Here is an 18818-nt window from a genome sequence, read left to right on the forward strand (position 1 = left end):
GTTACACTACAGATCCAATGAAAAGCTTCGCCACCACAAGACCTGCAACAACAACAACAGACACCAAAGTTTTCAAAGTGCCCACAGCTATCTCTTTCAAAGGATATAGACTGCCGGGGGAGTGGGGCTGACAAAGGGGGGGAGGAGTTGAATTGCAAGGACATTTTCTTACTTTTGAACCTCAAGACTGTGCTCCGGCATTGAGAAGATACATGCGTAAAAATATCACAATTGTCTCAAGATATGCAACTGATACTTAATTACTTTGTTTTGTATTATGTGTTATTGCGTAGGAATGTTGAAATGTGTCTGACAGTGTGTTATTTCCACAAATGGGGGGGGGGGTATTTTTGTGGCTATTTTTCTGTGTAATTGTTTTTATGTTTAATGTCTTATTCCTTACAACCCAGTGGCGCCCCCCCCCCCTTCCGTAACACTCGGATTAAGAATTTTGCTTCAGGATAAGAACAGAAATTGTGCTCTGGTGGCATGGCAGCAACGGGAGGCCCCATTAACTAAAGTGGTGCTTCAGGTTAAGAACAGTTTCAGGTTAAGAACGGACCTCCGGAACGAATTAAGTTCTTAACCTGAGGTACCACTGTAAAGGTAAAGGTAAAGGGACCCCTAACCATTAGGTCCAGTCATGCCTGACTCTTGGGTTGTGGCGCTCATCTCGCTTTATTGGCCGAGGGAGCCGGCGTACAGCTTCCGGGTCATGTGGCCAGCACGACTAAGCTGCTTCTGGCAAACCAGAGCAGCACACAGAAATACCTTTTACCTTCCCGCCGGAGCGGTACCTATTTATCTACTTGCACTTTGATGTGCTTTCAAACTGCTAAGTGGGCAGGAGCAGGGACAGAGCAACGGGAGCTCACCCCGTCGCGGGGATTCGAACCGCCGACCTTCTGATTGGCAAGTCCTAGGCTCTGTGGTTTAACCCACATCTATTTACATCCTTGCCAAAGTTCAAGGATTCTCGCTTGAGCCCGAAGTCGTCTTCTTGAGCTTCTGCCGCTCAATCCTGTCTCTTCTCTCTCTTTCAACATGTTGGGGAGACAGGAGAACCTGCAGAGTCCAGCGCTGCTGAAGGTCCGTGCCCAAACTTTCCTTTTGGGCTTTTGTCCTGAAAAGGCAGCTTCATGAGCGAGATGTAAAACAGTCTTTCTGTCTGTCTGGGGCACACACTTGGCTCACAGTCTGGGGCAGATTTCTTTGGAAAGAACTGTCTACAAAGCAACTCTTCCTCCCAGATGAAACTAATTCTTGCTTCAGTACCAGCCCTGGGGACCCCGGCACTTCTACATACTTCTAAAGTTGGGTCCTTAAGCATTTCTTTCTTAAGGTCATTATCAAGCCATGTCATGCTTATGATATTTTATTCTCTTTTTAATGACGGTATGCTGTTATAAATGTGCATTTTATATTTGACTTCACTTAGCAATGTTGTTTTTTTTAGAAAAAGTTTAAGTTTTTTTCTGTTAACCTTGTGTTAAATATGTATTCTGTAGTTGACCTTCTTTGTAATGTTTTATTTTGAAATTTTAAGATAATATTTTAGTTTTCTGTTAATTATGTTGTTTTGACTATATATGCTATATACAACTATATTTTGCCATCTTTTATTGATGTTTTAATATGCTGTAAACCACTTTCAGATTTTTCTTAAAAATATAAAGCGGTATAGAAATGAAAATGATGATGATGATGATGATGATGAAGGGGTGAAGGAGGAGTCATGGTATTCTCACCATACTTTGCCAAGGAAATTTCTGGTGACTCACAATCTTCACGAAACTGATTTACATTTCCAATGACAGGCTCCTCAACACATTGGCTGGATGATGCACCAAAAGTTAACTCTTTAGAGTCTGGCAACAGCTCTTTTTGCTGCTGAGCTAAATGCTATTTAAAAGCGAGATCATTGCTTACAAGGCAAGGTCTAAACATATCATTTTCATGTACTAAAACTGATAAGGACCCTTTAAAATCTTTGTATTCACAATCTACCTGGGCTAGACTGGTTTTTACTGCTTGGACCCCATAGGGAGTTCCAAAGAACTATTTACCTTCTAAAAATTGGCCAGGCTGTAATAACTCCTGAGGAAGCATCAGCCCCTGCGTCCTGTAACCCAACTATTAATATGTTATTAATTTTAATTTCATCACTGAATTGCACCTGAGCACCTGAACCCATCTAGATTGACACAAGTCAATTAATGCCGTTCTCACAGAGGCCCAGTCTGGTGAACCATTTTCTGTTGAAGCTTGATTCTGGGGAGTGGGAGCTGCTGTTAGATATTGGTCACTTGGCCTTTCTCCTTCCTCCCATGAAGCTTAGACTGCAGCACACACACTTGTGCTGTTCTCAATATGCGACCTGCCCGCCATTTTCTGTCTTGCCGCAAGCTACCATCTTTCTTCCAGCTATCAATCATGCAAGACGTGGCAGGAGAGGTCCCCGGCTAGGCTCCTGGGGTGCTAGTCCTCAGCATAGACCTAGCTACTCACACCTTGAAAAGGTGTGATTCAGAACAGCAGAATCTCATAGGTTAGTTTTCTCAGTTGACAGCAACTGTGCATAGGAGCCAACTCCTAGGGGGCAGAGGTCCCTTGACCCTCTGATCACCCTGTGATCAATTATGCAGGGGGGAGCTTACCTGCTCCACCCTCAATATTTTGTTCAAGTTGGCACCCCTGTCACCATGAATGGCATGGAAGCAGCACCACATGCTGCCATGCTGTGCCCACACTGGTGTGGACCCCAGTCTTGCCCCCTGCCAAGCTCTGAAGAAATCGAGAACAGTTCAATGTGTTTGTTGCCAGTGTTAGCTCTATATGAGAGTAAGGGTGCCGGAATTTCCCAATGAGAAAGCCAAAGTTGTATTTGTGATTAGCCTGCTAGAAGGGGACACCAGGCACTGGGTGGCCCCCATTCTCATTGCTGTCAGAAAACAGAAAACAGGCTATGATTGGACCCTTCCATTCTCTATTTTTGTAGCCATCAAGATCTGAGCTTGCAGAAAAAGATCTTTTCAAGGTCTTTTCAAGGGGGCTGACGCCAAAGAGTCCCGCAACCTAGATGGCAGAGTGTGGATTGTGCATTAAAACAGTGGGGTGGGGTGGTGGTTTTGTGTAGAAATCATGGGATACAGTTTCATTCATCTTAAAGTGTCTTCTTAGAGCCAGGCATCATCAGGCACCTTCTTACAAATATACTGTATGCGTTGATCACATTTAAATGCCATCCAGCATCCTTCGTAGTAGCAATCAAAGGTCATTCCACCACAGTCGTGGAGCGCTTCATAATTAGGCTCATAGTAATTCCAGTACCTGAAAAGAAAGAAACAGCAGCACTGATGAATCAAGATTGGATGTTTACTTCCTCACCTGCTCCCCATGCCTTCTACCATTAAAAAGATGTTCAGATCACTTCCGGGTTGGCGCCATCACCGAATGGCGGATTCCCTCCGAGCTCCGGCGATGCGGAGACCCTCAAAAACCACGGGCGCGGAAGCCCGTGGACTTGATGACTCGGCGGGCACCGTTTGCGCCCCCCCGACCCGCGAAGGAGCCTTTTTAAAGGCTACGGAGCGGGGGACGGGGAGCGGCGCGGTGCTGTGAGTCTTCTGCTTCCCCTGCCGAGCGAAGCCGCATGCCATTCGACGGAGAGCGCTGACTTCTTCTTCTGAAAATTTGGACTAAAAACTAAAAACAACAACCTGTGAGTAATTTGGAAATTGGACTAAAAACTTTTTTGGATTCGGTACGAGCGGGGGAGGTGCAAAGAGGAAGTCCGTCTCCCCCCCATTGTAAACAATTTAAAGCAAGGATTTGACAACTAAGGTCGAAAGAAGAGCCTTTTCTTTATTGGATAAAAGTTATTAATTGCACGGATTGATAGTATAAGTAATTGTGCTGGAGGATAAGAGCTAACTTTCTGAGTTAAAGTGCCACCCCTCCCGGGACCGGGAGTGATCCGCGAGAGGAGCCTGCTGAGGAGACACAGAAGATTTTGACAGCTGTCAAATTAGCTGTCAAAGTCAGAAAAAATAGAGAACTTTATTTCTGATGTTCTTGCCGGTTACATTAGATACAATATAGTTACAAGTTGTTGAAAACAAAGAAGGACTGAAACAAATTAACTTGACTTTTGGGTTGGAAGTGAAAGGAATACTGAATAACCAGAATCCCTCTAGAGGGGGTTCAGGGACATTACAAGAATGGAAATAGGTCGGAAAATACTAGCTGACCTGGACGAGGTTGCTTTTCTCTTGGGAAAGTTGCGAAAGTTGCATGAGCAAGGTCATGTTTTATCTACATGTGCCATAACTTTGAAGTTAACAGTAAATGTATCTACTGAGTTGGAAAAGGACTTGATGTACAAAACCCAGGCAGCTGAACAAGAAAAGAAATTAGAGAAAACTGAGGAAGTGGAGGAAAAGATATACGCTGAACAGAAGGAGCAGAAAGGAGGGGCTGCAATGCTGCAGAAGGCAAAGGTGAGCCGGAGGCCTGTCAAGATGGATATAAAAGAAAATAAGGACTGGATGAAGAAAATTTGGTTTGAATTTAAAAATGAGGAATGGAAAGATCTCCTTTTGTGGGGATCTGAAGATCTATGGACTATAAATTTGATCAAGGTGGAAGTTGGAGCCTTTGGGTTATTTGGACTTAAAAGGATTAAGAAACAAGATTTGAGCTCCACCTTTAAACATGGAGGTCTGGCTCGAAGGAACATGGGACATTATAGGGATAGTGCTCCTCCGAGACTTGGTGTTAAATATAAAGGACTTCCAAAGAAACCAGTTACAGATAGGTAGCCGTGTTGGTCTGCCATAGTCAAAACAAAAAAAAATCCTTCCAGTAGCACCTTAAAGACCAACTAAGTTAGTTCTTGGTATGAGCTTTCGTGTGCATGCACACTTCTTCAGATACACACGTGTATCTGAAGAAGTGTGCATGCACACGAAAGCTCATACCAAGAACTAACTTAGTTGGTCTTTAAGGTATGAGCTTTCGTGTGCATGCACACTTCTTCAGATACACACGTGTATCTGAAGAAGTGTGCATGCACACGAAAGCTCATACCAAGAACTAACTTAGTTGGTCTTTAAGGTGCTACTGGAAGGATTTTTTTTTTGTTTTTTCCAAAGAAACCGGCAGAGAGGGACTGAGAGAGATTTAAGGGCCTCAGACGTGAGGTTGCCAGGCTGATAGTAGATGGACTAATGGACAATGGTTCGGGGATCGAAACCGGGGAAGGGAGGGTGGGGTTTGGAAATCCAAAGGGAGTTTGATTTTTTCTATTTCTTTTTAACTTTGTGTTGTTATAAGTATAAAAATGGGGAATTCGTGGAAGGGAAACTGGGTCGACCTTAGAAAAAGTTTTTAAGCATAAATGATTGATGTATATAAGTTAAAAGTTGATATATAAATTGAATTAAATATAATAACAAATTAAGGTTAAAAATATAATATAATAAATATAATAACAAATTAAGGTTAAATATTTAGGGATAAGAACTTGTTGGATAAATATTTGGACATGGAATACAAGAAGGGGAGGTGAGGGGAAGTTGTGGAAAAAAAGTTACTGAAAATTTGGATTGTAAAGGTTGAATCTTTTTTTCTTTTCTTCTTCTTCTTGTTCTTTTTTCTTTTTTTTGTTTTTTGTACTATTTGAAACTCTAATAAATATTATTTTAAAAAAAAGAAAAAAAGATGTTCAGATCTTTCTCTCTTAACCTCCCCCCACAACTGTGATGGATTTTTCTCCCCAGATTTTAGAATTCTAACCATGTAAAAACAACAACAACCACAACAACAACAACAACAACACACACATGCACGCACAAACTAAGACTCTCTACATTCTTTTCATATGAAGTGATTTCTGATAGGAAACTACAAAAAAGTGAGGCTGTCACTGTGAAAGGCTCAGTGGGACACACAAGAACTTTCATTCAATTTATTCAGTTTATTTTACAATTTTGGGTCGTATCCAAGTCAGTACTTCTGCTATTGCCAGGATTTCCATTTTCTGCAACACAACCGCCCCTCTCTCCTCTCCATATGCACCCACATCCTCCTCAGATCTGCTGTGTACTGTTGTGGGTGATGGAGAGAGAGTTTTGGAAGAGAGAGCCTTACTCTCTCGTAGCCGAGTTAACACAGTAGTGATTGATCTGAGCATATTGAAACCTTGTTAGATTTGCATCCGCTTTCATCCACCTCATCTCACATCCATCACCCACCCCATGCATGAGGATAGCAATGACAGTATACAGAAACTAAAATAGCTACATCTACAAATGAAATACAAAAAATAATCTATAACCATAAAGCCATTATAGAGTTGATTGAAATATATCATCATCTCATTGATTGAAATATATCATCATCTCTCACATATATATCTTATCTAAATCTTACATGATGGTTCTAAGTTTAATCAATTATCCATAGCTGATAAAGGAATCACCCTAGCCTCCCACTTATTAGCCTTGCATTCTCCAGTGTCCATTGTATACTGAATCAAGTCCCACTACATAGCACTAAAATTCTGTGATAAATGTATTCTTTAACTCCCCCATTTTTAACTCTCCATGAATCTATTCAATTGATACTAGTAATAATGGTGTAATAGGTGCTCTTTTACTCCCATGAGATGTTGGGGTTGGATCTGCCCTTGGATCAAGTCTAAGTTCACATACAGCAGTGATTCACCAATTGGAAGTCCAAGGACCACCCACCCAGCGGCTCCATTGCACCATTCACATAACAAAAACTGCCAAAGAGATATCCAAATGTTCAAAGGTAGAGGGGCCCATGGGTCTTGGCTTCTGAAGAAGAAGGGGTCTGTACTACTTAGCTAACTGGGAACCACTGGCATACAGGGTTTAAGTTCCCAGCTGGTATTATCCAACTCCAATGGCCGTTTGTGAACTTTACTCAATGCCTTTGCCAAAAAGGTTAAGTGATTAGTATTGGGTGCATCAATGGAGATGAACGCCATTGGGTTTTGTTCCAGGAGAAAGCGACCCTCTGTTCATCCAGTCTTGGTAATAAATGCCAGACCAGCTCGCTGTTCTACTACCAAGCTGTGGATGAGTGAGATCTTACTCTGACCTTGTCAATCCATCAACACGGGTTGAAAAGGGTTGTTAGATACTTAAAGGGAACCATGAACTATCTTAAATTGCCAGCTGACAGCAAAAACTATTAGGGATCTGTCAGGGCTTCTTCAGTTGTGATTCCTGCTTTGCAGGGGGTTGGACTAGATGACCCTTGGGGTCTCATCCAACGCTAAATTTCTATGTGTCTATGATTCTATCCAAGAAAGTGAGCTTCATCTACCCTCCCTTACACACTTACTTCATCTGCTCCTATTATTTTAGGTTTGAGATTGCTGGTTATTCAGCTTGTTTAGCAGATAACTGCAGAAATACTTTCCTAAAGAGAGTGTTGCTCAGCTTTAGGTTCTTGCAAGTCCCTTTGAAGCTGAGCTAAGCAGCACAAAACATTTAGAATCATAGAGTCATAGAATCATAGAGTTGGAAGAGACCACAAGGGCCATCGAGTCCAACCCCCTGCCAAGCAGGAAACACCATCAGAGCACTCCTGGCATATGGTTGTCAAGCCTCTGCTTAAAGACCTCCAAAGAAGGAGACTCCACCACACTCCTTGGCAGCAAATTCCACTGTCGAACAGCTCTTACTGTCAGGAAGTTCTTCCTAATGTTTAGGTGGAATCTTCTTTCTTGTAGTTTGGATCCATTGCTCCGTGTCCGCTTCTCTGGAGCAGCAGAAAACAGCCTTTCTCCCTCCTCTATGTGACATCCTTTTATATATTTGTACATGGCTATCATATCACCCCTTAACCTCCTCTTCTCCAGGCTAAACATGCCCAGCTCCCTTAGCCGTTCCTCATAAGGCATCGTTTCCAGGCCTTTGACCATTTTGGTTGCCCTCCTCTGGACACGTTCCAGTTTGTCAGTGTCCTTCTTGAACTGTGGTGCCCAGAACTGGACACAGTAAAATTTAAAATCATCCTCTTTAAAATTTAAAATCATCCTCTTCCGAATCACCGCATTCACTAGGTTAGAGAAGCATTTGGAACGCATGCCATTCTTCATAAACTTACGTGGTTTCAGGGCTCATTCCTGGTGTCCATCTCCATCTCCCTCCCTTGTCTTTAAAGAGTCCAATCCAAAAAAGCATTTTACGGCCTTTTACTTGCTGATTTATAAAGAACTAGGGTAGGGGAAGGGAGAAAGAAAAAACAGAAAACCATCAGTAGGAGTGAGGAGCAAGGCACTTCTCTCAAAGCCCTTCTAGACAATGCTCCTTTCTCTGGGAGACTACAGCCCTTGACCGACATTCAACAGGCACAAAACAAATACGTTTCAAAAGGAGCAGGTGTCACCACTGGAAGTCCAATACACATTTTTTTAAGAAGCAGTGATCAAAACTATACAGTGGTGCCTTTGTTCTCAAACGCCTTGGTACTCAAACACCTTGGTTCCCGAACGTGAAAACCTGGAAGTAAGTGTTCCAGTTTCTGAACATTTTTCAGAAGCCGAATGTCCGATGCGGGTGTCTGGCTATTGTTCCCAGGGTGCCTGCACTAACCGGAAGAAGCTCCTTGGTTTTCAAACATTTCATAAGTCAAATGGACTTCCGGAATGGATTAAGTTTGGCGTTTTGGGTTTTGCTATTTATTTTGCCTTTTTGTTTTTTAGGCTTTTTTGCTTAATTTGTTTTTGTGACTGTGTGGAACCCAGTTGAGCTACTTGTTGATTGATTGATTGATTGATTGATTGATTGATTGTGTGATTGTGGAAATGGTTAAAAGCATCCCATCCAAACATTGACTATCATCAGTGCAGGTAAGAAAAAAATAATAATTTTAATTTCCGTCATCTACGATGCTTCTTATTAATTTTACAGCACATTACATAGATTCTTGCTTTCATTTTATGGTCTCCTTAGATAGTAAAATTCATTTAACTAAATCCTTCGAAGACAGAGGTCCTATGGCTGGGTCGGGATGTCATGGGGATGAGGGACCAACTCCCTTCTCTTGCGGGGGCCCAATTAGTGCCATTGCCTTCCGTTAAGAGTTTGGGTGTAATCCTTGACGCCTCCCTTTCCATGGAGGCGCAAGTTACAGCAACAGCCAAGGCGACATTTTTCCACCTTCGCCGCATCAAGCAGTTGGTCCCTTACCTTTCCCGCCCCGACCTGGCCACAGTGATCCATGCGACAGTCATCTCCAGGCTTGACTACTGTAATTCGCTCTACGCGGGGCTGCCCTTGAAGCTGTCCCAGAAACTCCAGCGGGTGCAGAATGCTGCAGCGAGGCTCCTCACGGGGTCTCTGCCATGGGAGCATATTCACCCAGTGCTTTTCAAGCTGCACTGGCTCCCGGTGGAGTACAGGGTCAGATTTAAGGTGCTGCTTTTGACCTTTAAAGCCCTATACGGCCTAGGACCCTCGTACCTATGGGACCGCCTCTCCCGGTATGCCCCACGGAGAGCCTCAAGGTCCATAAATAACAACACCCTAGTGGTCCCAGGCCCTAAGGAAGTTAGATTGGCTTCAACCAGAGCCAGGGCCTTTTCAACACTGGCTCCAGCCTGGTGGAACGCTCTGCCTCATGAGACCAGGGCCCTGCAGGATCGGATCTCTTTCTGCAGGGCCTGTAAGACAGAGTTGTTCCACCTGGCCTTTGGCTTGGAGCCAATTTGATTCCCTCCCTCCCTCTCTTTCTTTTTTCTTTTCCTTCTCCTCCCGCAATGAGGCTACATTTTAATATTTTAAGGTTCCATTATTTTAATGTTGTATTTTATTTTTGTTTTTAAGTTGTAATCATTCTTCTTGTTTTTATTATTGCTTGTAAGCCGCTCTGAGCCCAGCCTTGGCTGGGGAGGGCGGGGTATAAATAAAAAATTATTATTATTATTATTATTATTATTATTATTATTATTATTATTAAAATTGCTGTTTTAGAGGATGCTTTTAAAAGGTTGGAATGGATTAATCTGTTTTGCATTGCTTTCTATGGGAAAGCACGCCTTGGTTTTGAAATGCTTTGGTTTTGGAACGGACTCCTGGAACGGATTAAGTTTGAGAACCAAGGTACCACTGTACATAGTGCTCCAAGTAAGGTTGCATCAAGCACCAAGAATAATTGTGTACTGAGGATGTGCTATTGTCCCCCTGATCCAAATTATGATGATGCTGATGATGATGGAATCAAGGAAGCACCCCAAAGAGGAAATATTACAGTGAAGGGTAACTTCACCTGCCCTCACCCAGACTGGCTACATATGTCTTTCCATACGTATGTCTTTCATGAAACAGAGTTAAAATTTCCAGATACTGTAAATGATTGTGCCATAAAACAGTTTGTCTTGAAACCATCTAGCAGGAGAGTGACCAGTGTAGCAAACACTCCAATTTCTGCATCCATGCTTGCTTGTTGATTCCAGAGACACTGGAATCAGTCTGGTTGTGGTATGCTTGAAGGACTGGTGATGGGGTCTCACTCATGTCTGTGCCCTGCAGCACCCCAGTAGCCCCTCTGCCTGGGCTAAGGGGCTGGGAGAGGGATATACCTTGCAAGGTCCTCTAGCGTCATCTCCATGATACTCTCATGCCAGAGGGTTAGGGTGGAGCAGAGGAAGACTCTACAGAGCAGAGGAAGAATTTACCGGCAAGCCAAGGGATAGATGCCCCTCAAGTATCTCCTCCTCCACCTCCTTCAAGACCTCCTTCCTGACTGCCAGCTTCATTCTATTAGAGCTCAGCAGCTCCAAGAAACCTCAGTGAGTCCCAGATGGTAGCAGCTGCTCCCTGCCCCACCCACCCCTTGGCTTGACTGATGGAGTTGCTGTCTTGGCTGCATACAGGGGGATTGGAGCTTCTTAAATGGACAGTGATGATAAGAGCCCTTTGACTCTAGGAGATCCCCTGTCTTTTCTATACGCGGCTTTGATGCTCACCTGTTCTTCCTTTGTTTCCACAGAAATGAGCCTGGCGCCTTCCTGCTCACAGTATTTTTTGGAATCCATCCATGAGCGTAGCTCAAGAGAAAAGAAATAGAATGTCCTTGAATATACAATCCAACCATCGTCCAAGTTCCTAATAAGGATGTCTTTGAGTCAAGCCAGATATGGAGGAAGAAAAGAAAAAGAAAACAAGATAGGGAATTTAAGAGGACCAACTTTGTATTTCTGTGTGGACTTCAATTATTTTTGTTAAGTTCATTTCTGTGGCCACGTGATAACATACATTCATCTAGGAAGCTCAGAAAGATTAAAATAAGACCATTAACTCTTCACCCCATGCTGATGCTGCAGTAAATATCTGGGTGGGCATAGCTGGGAGTGCAGTCAAGAAGCTTTTATTCGAGGGAATAGACAAAAGATGTAGGTCCCCTCACAGGCCTGATCTGAACCCCTGGGGCCTCACCTATTTGTTAAAAATCTGGATACTCAGGGCAGCATCAGGGCAATATGAAGGTTGGGGAGGGGGAGTAGCTGTGGCTTATCACAAAATTCTCTTCCTCTCTCCAGGCTCTCTGCTGGGGACAGGAATCTGGAGTGTGTGTTGCTGGCATTGGGCAACTGGAACAGAGGAGGGAGTCTGCTGGTTTATCACCCGCTTTGCTGCCCAGCAGTCTCCCTGCCTGAGCTGACAGGATGGATCCAGTGGGCTTCCCAAATGGCTCTGGGGGATTTTGGTGCTCCTAACGAACTTTGGCCAAGCTCTGGAACAACCTATTAATAATAATAATAACAATAATAATACTTTATTTATATGCTTTTATTTATGTTGTGCCCAGCCACTCTGGGTGACTTCCAACAAATTAAAACACAGTTGTACACAAACCATTAAAAACTTCTCTGAACAAGGCTATTTTCAGTCAGATAGTTGTTTATTTCCTTGACATCTGGTGGGAGGGAGTGCCACAGAGCAGGCGCAGCTACCCAGAAGGCCCTCTGCCTTGCCTCGGGCAGTTGACACAATTGCCCCTGAGTGCCCTCTCCCTCTTCATGCAGCCTGTTTGGCCCCCTGGTCTACTGCAGAGGTGAAGAAAGAATCTGGGAGACGGCTTGAATGTGAGTGGAGGAAAAATCTGGTTGAATGCAATCGACTACTGGTGAGGGCTCATCATCGAGCCCACCAAGTGGCAGTGAAGGCTACAAAGAAGACCTGCTCTGCTTCCTCCATTGTGCCATCCAGCAGAGCTTTCCCAGGTAGCGCGGGGCCTGCTACAGTCTGAGAGCAGCTTTCTGTGACTTGTTTGCAAAGCATTTTGAGGATAAAATTGCTTGCATCTTGACCCTGCTATTACAGCAGATGAATCTCAAAGGGTGTCCAGAGCAGAGTCGGTTTCCACTGTGCTGGGTGTGCCGTTGCACCAATCACCCCACTGCCCAGCAGTCTCTCTAAGTTGGCGGAAGTTGCCTCGGAAGTGCTGCTCAAGAATCCCTCTCCCGTGGGTCAGTATAAGAAAGGGCAAGTCTTTCAGCTGACCTGTTTCAATTGTCTCTGTTATAACAAAGAATGGCAAAGTCTTTTCTTTCCTCACTGCAGAAGCTAAATCAGTTCCAAAGTTCAGGAGAGCTAAACTGAGCATCTCTGATGTTTCCCTAGGGTGGCAGCTCTCTGCTCTGGCTCTAAGAGTTTTCAGCTAGAGGAGGGGCTTTCAGCTGGTGCAGACTCAGGGCTGATTCCCACTGCACTACAATTTTCCAGCATCGTAGGGTAGCTTACCAATTTCCTTTTGCAGTTGATCATTTCTGTTGGCAAAATACCGCATTTCCTCTGATATGTTTTGAGCTGCAGCGAGTATTTGGAAGTCTAAAAGATTAGAAACGGTTTAAGGCAGGAGCATCTGAAATAACAATCTGCAAATCCTAAGAAACCACTTTCAAACATTTTGAAACGCTCTAGCCTAAAACGAGGAGCAGAGCTCCAGGACAGGGTTTTTATTAATATGAGGGCACATTTGATTCTCTGTGGCTGAGATCACCAACAGTGGCGTAGCGTGGGTTGTCAGCACCCGGGGCAAGGCAAGTAATTTGTGCCCCCTAACCCGTAGATTTGCGCCCCCTAACCCGTGGATTTGCGCCCCCTAACCCGTGGATTTGCCCTAACCCCCAGATGTTGCGCCCGGTGCGGCCGCCCCCCCTGCACCCCCCACACTACGCCACTGATCACCAATGAAAAGTCTCTGGAGAATCCTGCGGCTGGATCAGACCAAAGACCCATGCAATCCACTATCCTATTCTCATATTAAAAGTGACTCATGAAGTATCTCTGATGTTCCCCTCCTATGTCCTCCTTTTCTGCTGGGAATCATAAAGCAATTCCTCCCTGAATCCCACAGTAGAGCCAAATATACAAAGAATACTTTGCAGTTTTCAATTATGCTTTGTGAGATCTAAGAAAATACAGGCACCCAAACTCTTTTTCTGATGAATATTGGGTTGCATTCCCTATAGTTCTAAAGAGGACGTTTTGTAAGCGCAGGAATTTCTCTTTGTGCAATGCAATCTTCAGTCCCCTTCCCTCCAATCTGTTCTGAAGTCCCCCGTCCCCCCCACCCCAGAGAGCAGCTTTGGTGATGGCATGCAGGGAGAAGTGGGGGGAATGTTTCCCTTGTGCTAGTGCTAAAATCTTACACTAGCACAAACATTGTGAATTGCAGTGTGATGGGGGAGGACAGCATTTCTAGTGGGGAGGTGTGAGAATCACAACTGTCTGCTTTTCTTTCTGCTGAGCAATAAAACAGAGATAAACTCTATTGGGTGCTGAGTTTCATTGAATACATGTATGGCTCAAGCAATATGAACCCCAAATTTAACTACAGGAATTGAAATCTGTTTAAATGAAACCTGTCTTAGCAAAAGTGAGGATTTGTATATAAAATGCTTACCATCCTTGTCCATATAGTTTGAATCAATCCCAACCACAAAGGTTCGAATCATGTTCATTGCCACTTGGAACTCTGCTCTTTTTTCCACTTCCTTCTTATCTAAAAGGTAGAAAAGAAATGAAGAAAATGTGTTCTAGCCCACTAGTCTGATGAGCTGTGCAAGCAGGATACTTGGTTTCAAACTGCTATTAATATTTAATTTTAAATGCTGACTTGTAACAGGTCCCGGGACCTTAGGGAGAAGGGCGAATAAAAAATCAAATCAACAAAAACAAGAATATGACTTCTATTAATATTTTCTGCTCCAAACCCTTATACTGAGGTTTCCTATGCCTTGATTGTGGCTGCCCTGGTGGTCTGGAGTCCTGTTTCCATGGCTGGCCTTCCTCAGAGAGCTTTAGATTTTTGGTGTCTAGATACACCTGTCCTCTTTGTCCTACAGACTTGCATTTGCCAGGCTGCCTGATGCTCTCCCATATGCTTAAAATATGCAAATTCTTGGATCACTTGACTCCCTCTCCCCGAGCTTTGCTTACTTTAAAAGCGAATTCACTAGGCAAATAGGCCATGTGTTCATCTATCCAGTGCTATTTTTCTAGAAAAAGAGGCACTCAAACTCGCCATCAATGCCTCCCTTGTTCTCTTAGAATGGAAACATCACCCACCTGAGAAGGGCCGGAACTGAGTCCTGGTGAATTCTGGCTGAAAAAAGCCCTGCATATATCTCGATATTTAGGTAGGCTTTGGATCCAGCCACATTAGCCATGGCCTTATCCTTTGCAGCCTGTTTTCCCCAAACACTTTCCTTGAAGGGACCTGAGCCCTAGCAGAGGGCAGGGCGCCGAGGACCAGAAATGGGGGCTCTCCCACAGCAAATGAGGATTAGTGGGGAAAGGAGGAGAGAATTGCAAGCAGGGAAAGGGAATTGTCCAGGATGTCCCGGGGACTTGTGTTAGCCTGTGCTTCTGTTCCAAGTGCTGGAACTCACTTATTCAGGGAGAACAAAATAGAGCCATTGCTCTCACTGGGTGACAGCTGGAACTCCCTCCCTGGTATAAAAGAGAGATGAAAGGGGTAAATGGAAGGTGGATCCTGCCATCTCCTTTTGGAAATGCTATTGGCATTAAAATAAAGCCCGTGTTATTGGTTGCTAAGTCCGCCAATTATGTACTTACATAGCATGTAAATCAGCAGCGTCATGGCAATAAGGATGAAAATCTCAAATATGACCAATCTCTCACCCGTTGGAGATTGGAAGAAAGTAACCAAGTCCCGAATAGCAGATGCTTGAAGAAAGAAAATCCTGCTTTAGCCATCAATAGCCAACATACCATTCCCACCCCAGGAAAAAGGGTTTCCATATGCTGTGGAAGCCATCAGCCAGGGACACTCAACTGTTCAGGGGGGGGGCAATTGGGAGGATAAAAGCAGGTGGAGATGAGATGCCTTGCTGCTTGAGGAAACTTTTCTGACCAATGTCTGGATCAGAAGACAGGAGCCTTTGATACTACTTTCTGCCCCCCAGGCAAATGACAAGATGCTCCCTCCAAATACATAATTCCACATACACAAGCTGGGCTGGGCTGGCCATTGGCTCTTATCTCAGTGTCGCTAATAAGGCAGCAGACTAACTGAGGAGGCGCAGTGCAGCTTGTGTGGTCTGCACATCTCTACCCACCCCAGACCTGCTACCTGAGGCAACTGCCTCATTCTGCCTAATTGTACAGCCATTCCTGACTGCGCACACTAAAGGAAGACAGCAGCCAGCAGCAAAGAGTAGGCTCACCCCTGGGGTTTCTGTGGGGCTTAGTGGATCTCTGGCACCCAAAGAGCTGCGTGGGCTTTTCTTGGCACTCCTCCCTGGCACAACATGACTGGCTCCACTCCCTGCCCGTCTCCCCATCAACTTCCCTTTCCCGCGCATTCTTTATCCCCTATGACTGTGCTGTATACAGACCACCAGTTTCATTTGCTTTTGCTCTACGCTTTCTGGACGCTGAAAACTTTGTGGGCGTTGGCTTCACCATCCTCTCAGATGTGTCTGTGAAAGAACAAACTATTATAACATGGAGGATAAGACCATGAACACATTGCTTGGATGCTGGGGGGTTTTCCCTTCCAAGCTTAGAGTATAAGTCTCTTGTCAAGCATGAAAGTTCACAATATTCTCTTAAATTCCCCATTTCAAGAACATAATTTTTAAAATAGATGCACGTCTACAAATGTCAAGGATTTCATCGGTACAAAGTTGAAATGGGCAACAACTTCTGGCCAAAAATGGGTCTCAATGAGGCATTTCCAACATTAAACTTTGGCGTCTGTCAGGATCAGACAATCCTTTCCCATAAAGACATTGTTGAGTCCAATATGACTGAAATGTCTTTTTCTTTTGCTGGATCAATCTCCATTTTAAAAAGATGTTCCATATGGATTCAAAGGCATTTTAAAAAATGCTTTAGATAACATAGCTTTCTCATTTGCATCTTATTCCTCTCTAAGCTCCTGGGCATCTAGTTTATAGGACTTCAGTAAGCATTTGCAAGCAACAGTTATGGGTTTGATCCATCTTTTCTCTCTCTATTCATTTTATGGGGTAAATCAAATTTGGGGCAATCTTCTTTGTGGAAGAAACGGGTTGATTGTAAGATCTGTACACTAACTAGATCACCTGATTAATCAGATGGAGAATTTTTGGTTCTTTTTAAAATTGCAGCTGAAATCTCAGTTACTGGTGTGTGCTGAAAAGAAATATCTTGCTTTGCAACATTTGTTGGTGTTTATTGATAGGCTATCTGCTTTGATATCAGCCCTCAGGCTGAAAGTGGCTTCCCCATAATACATTACCAGATGTTCACCATTTAATAGACTGTGTGGGATCTATGAGGTCTTCAGATGTTCCTTGGTGCCAACTCCTTCCATCACAGGCATCATGGTCAATGTTTGGGGATGACGGGAGTTGCAGACCAGTAACATCTGGAGTGCAACATGTTCCCCATTGTTGATGGAAGGTATATACATTTAATTATGGAATTACCTCCTGATCATCAGAAAAGATGGAGTACTAGATCCCATCTCAGTTGGATGCATATAACTCCAATTGAGACTAGCAAGACTTTGGAGACCATCAGTTGGACCTGGAAAAGAAGCAGAGAGAAGCTGTTACCCAAGTGTGCCATTTTGTTTTCTTTTTGCAAAGACCCAGCCTGACATCTGGTGCTGTGGCAGAAAGGAAGGAAGGAAGGAAGGAAGGAAGGAAGGAAGGAAGGAAGGAAGGAAGGAAGGAAGGAAGGAAGAAGGCTGTTGTCTGTTTGAAGCCATCTGAGCTAGCAGCCCTTGACATGCCAGCAAATGGGTTTCCCAAAGACTTGTATTTTCTGGATCATGATCTCGATCATGATCTAGATCTGGATTGACAATCTGGGCCCATGAATCAGAGCAGGGCACCTGTATTGCCAGGGAATAAAACAGAATGTGGTGCTCCTGGTTTGCGATGGAGTTCTAGCTTTAAGGTAAGGAACGTGGCTGTTTGAGAAGAAGCGAAAGGAACTTCATGGCTTGGCCAGCTATCAAACACCTGCCTGCACGGGGGAAGGAAGGAAGGAGGAGCCAGTTGTCTGGGAACAAGGAAACTAGCCTTATTTTGACTGCAGAGATAAAGAAAGAATGCAAATGAAGGCTCCTGCCCACACTTGTCGACTCCCAGGCCAGATCAAAGGATGGGAATGGGATTACATCATTAATTACATCTGTTGCCAGCTTATAATAATTTATTATTTGTACCCCGCCCATCTGGCTGGGTTTCCCCAGCCACTCTGGGCGGCTTCCAACAAAGATGAAAAAGATCACACATTAAAAACTTACCTGAACAGGGCTGCCTTCAGAGAACAGGGCTTGGCATGAGACTTTCCCTATCGACTATATAATGGCCAGCAGCTGAAGGAGACAGTGAGATCTTGATACATGGTTCTATGCTCCATTCCAGAATGTGAAGAGAAAGACTGTCTGCCAGTCTGAAGCCTTCCAGATCTCCATCGCCTTGGGAGACATGAAGAACTGAACCTATTCTATCCGTATTATTATTATTGTTTCCCAAGAACTTTTGCTTATTGGTTATATTGCTAGCTTTGTAGTTTATTCCAGTTGCTGCTGGCTTTACATTAGACTCTGTCCTACGTTGCTGATCAATTTCTTTGCTAATGTTAACCAATTAATAAAAGTTTGTCGCTACCTAAGAGGATGGCGGGTGGCGCTGTGGGTAAAAGCCTCAGCGCCTAGGGCTTGCCGATCGAAAGGTTGGCAGTTCGAATCCCCGCGGCGGGGTGCGCTCCCGTTGCTCGGTCCCAGCGCCTGCCAACCTAGCAGTTTGAAAGCACCCCCGGGTGCAAGTAGATAAATAGGGACCGCTTTCTAGCGGGAAGGTAAACGGCGTTTCCGTGTGTGGCTCTGGCTCGCCAGATGCAGCTTGTCACGCTGGCCACGTGACCTGGAAATGTCTTCGGACAGCGCTGGCCCCCGGCCTCTTGAGTGAGATGGGCGCACAACCCTAGAGTCTGTCAAGACTGGCCCGTACGGGCAGGGGTAACTTTAAGAGTCTGTCAGTCCTCCGTCCAACCTCTCGCTTGCCTGGTGGTTGCCATTGGCCAAACAGTCCTTAGGAGGCCCTGGCCAGGCAGCACCTGTACACAGTCCTAGAATGTTCCACCACTCAGTTTCATGGGATGACCCTGAGTTCTAGTATTTAAAAGAGAAAGACCACCTGTAATTTAAAAAGGCTTCCTTTCATTTCCCTTCTTAGCGACCTGTTGGCCCTGGAATGACCCTGCAAATATCATAGCTGGTAATGAAAGTGTTAAACCCACCTCGCCTCTTTC

At 44.4% G+C, this 18818-nt stretch overlaps 2 protein-coding genes across 4 annotated transcripts in view; both read right to left on the reverse strand.

The window, feature by feature from the left end:
• LOC114589761 (uncharacterized) overlaps positions 1-18818 on the reverse strand; it is a 498312-nt gene that overhangs the window by 198237 nt on the left and 281257 nt on the right. The gene's annotated exons all lie outside the window — the stretch shown is intronic.
• On the reverse strand, positions 1708-16127 carry LOC114595203 (CD209 antigen-like protein C). Its single transcript, XM_028725552.2, has 7 exons — positions 15905-16127; positions 15123-15233; positions 13948-14046; positions 12783-12869; positions 11006-11157; positions 8143-8252; positions 1708-3330 (listed from the first exon to the last, which is right to left on the reverse strand). Exons 1-7 carry the CDS (start codon positions 15972-15974, stop codon positions 3177-3179), a joined length of 783 nt encoding a protein of 260 aa, XP_028581385.2. The 5' UTR covers positions 15975-16127; the 3' UTR covers positions 1708-3176.

This window comes from Podarcis muralis, chromosome 4 (genome assembly GCF_964188315.1).
Source record: "Podarcis muralis chromosome 4, rPodMur119.hap1.1, whole genome shotgun sequence".
Lineage (NCBI taxonomy): Eukaryota > Metazoa > Chordata > Lepidosauria > Squamata > Lacertidae > Podarcis > Podarcis muralis.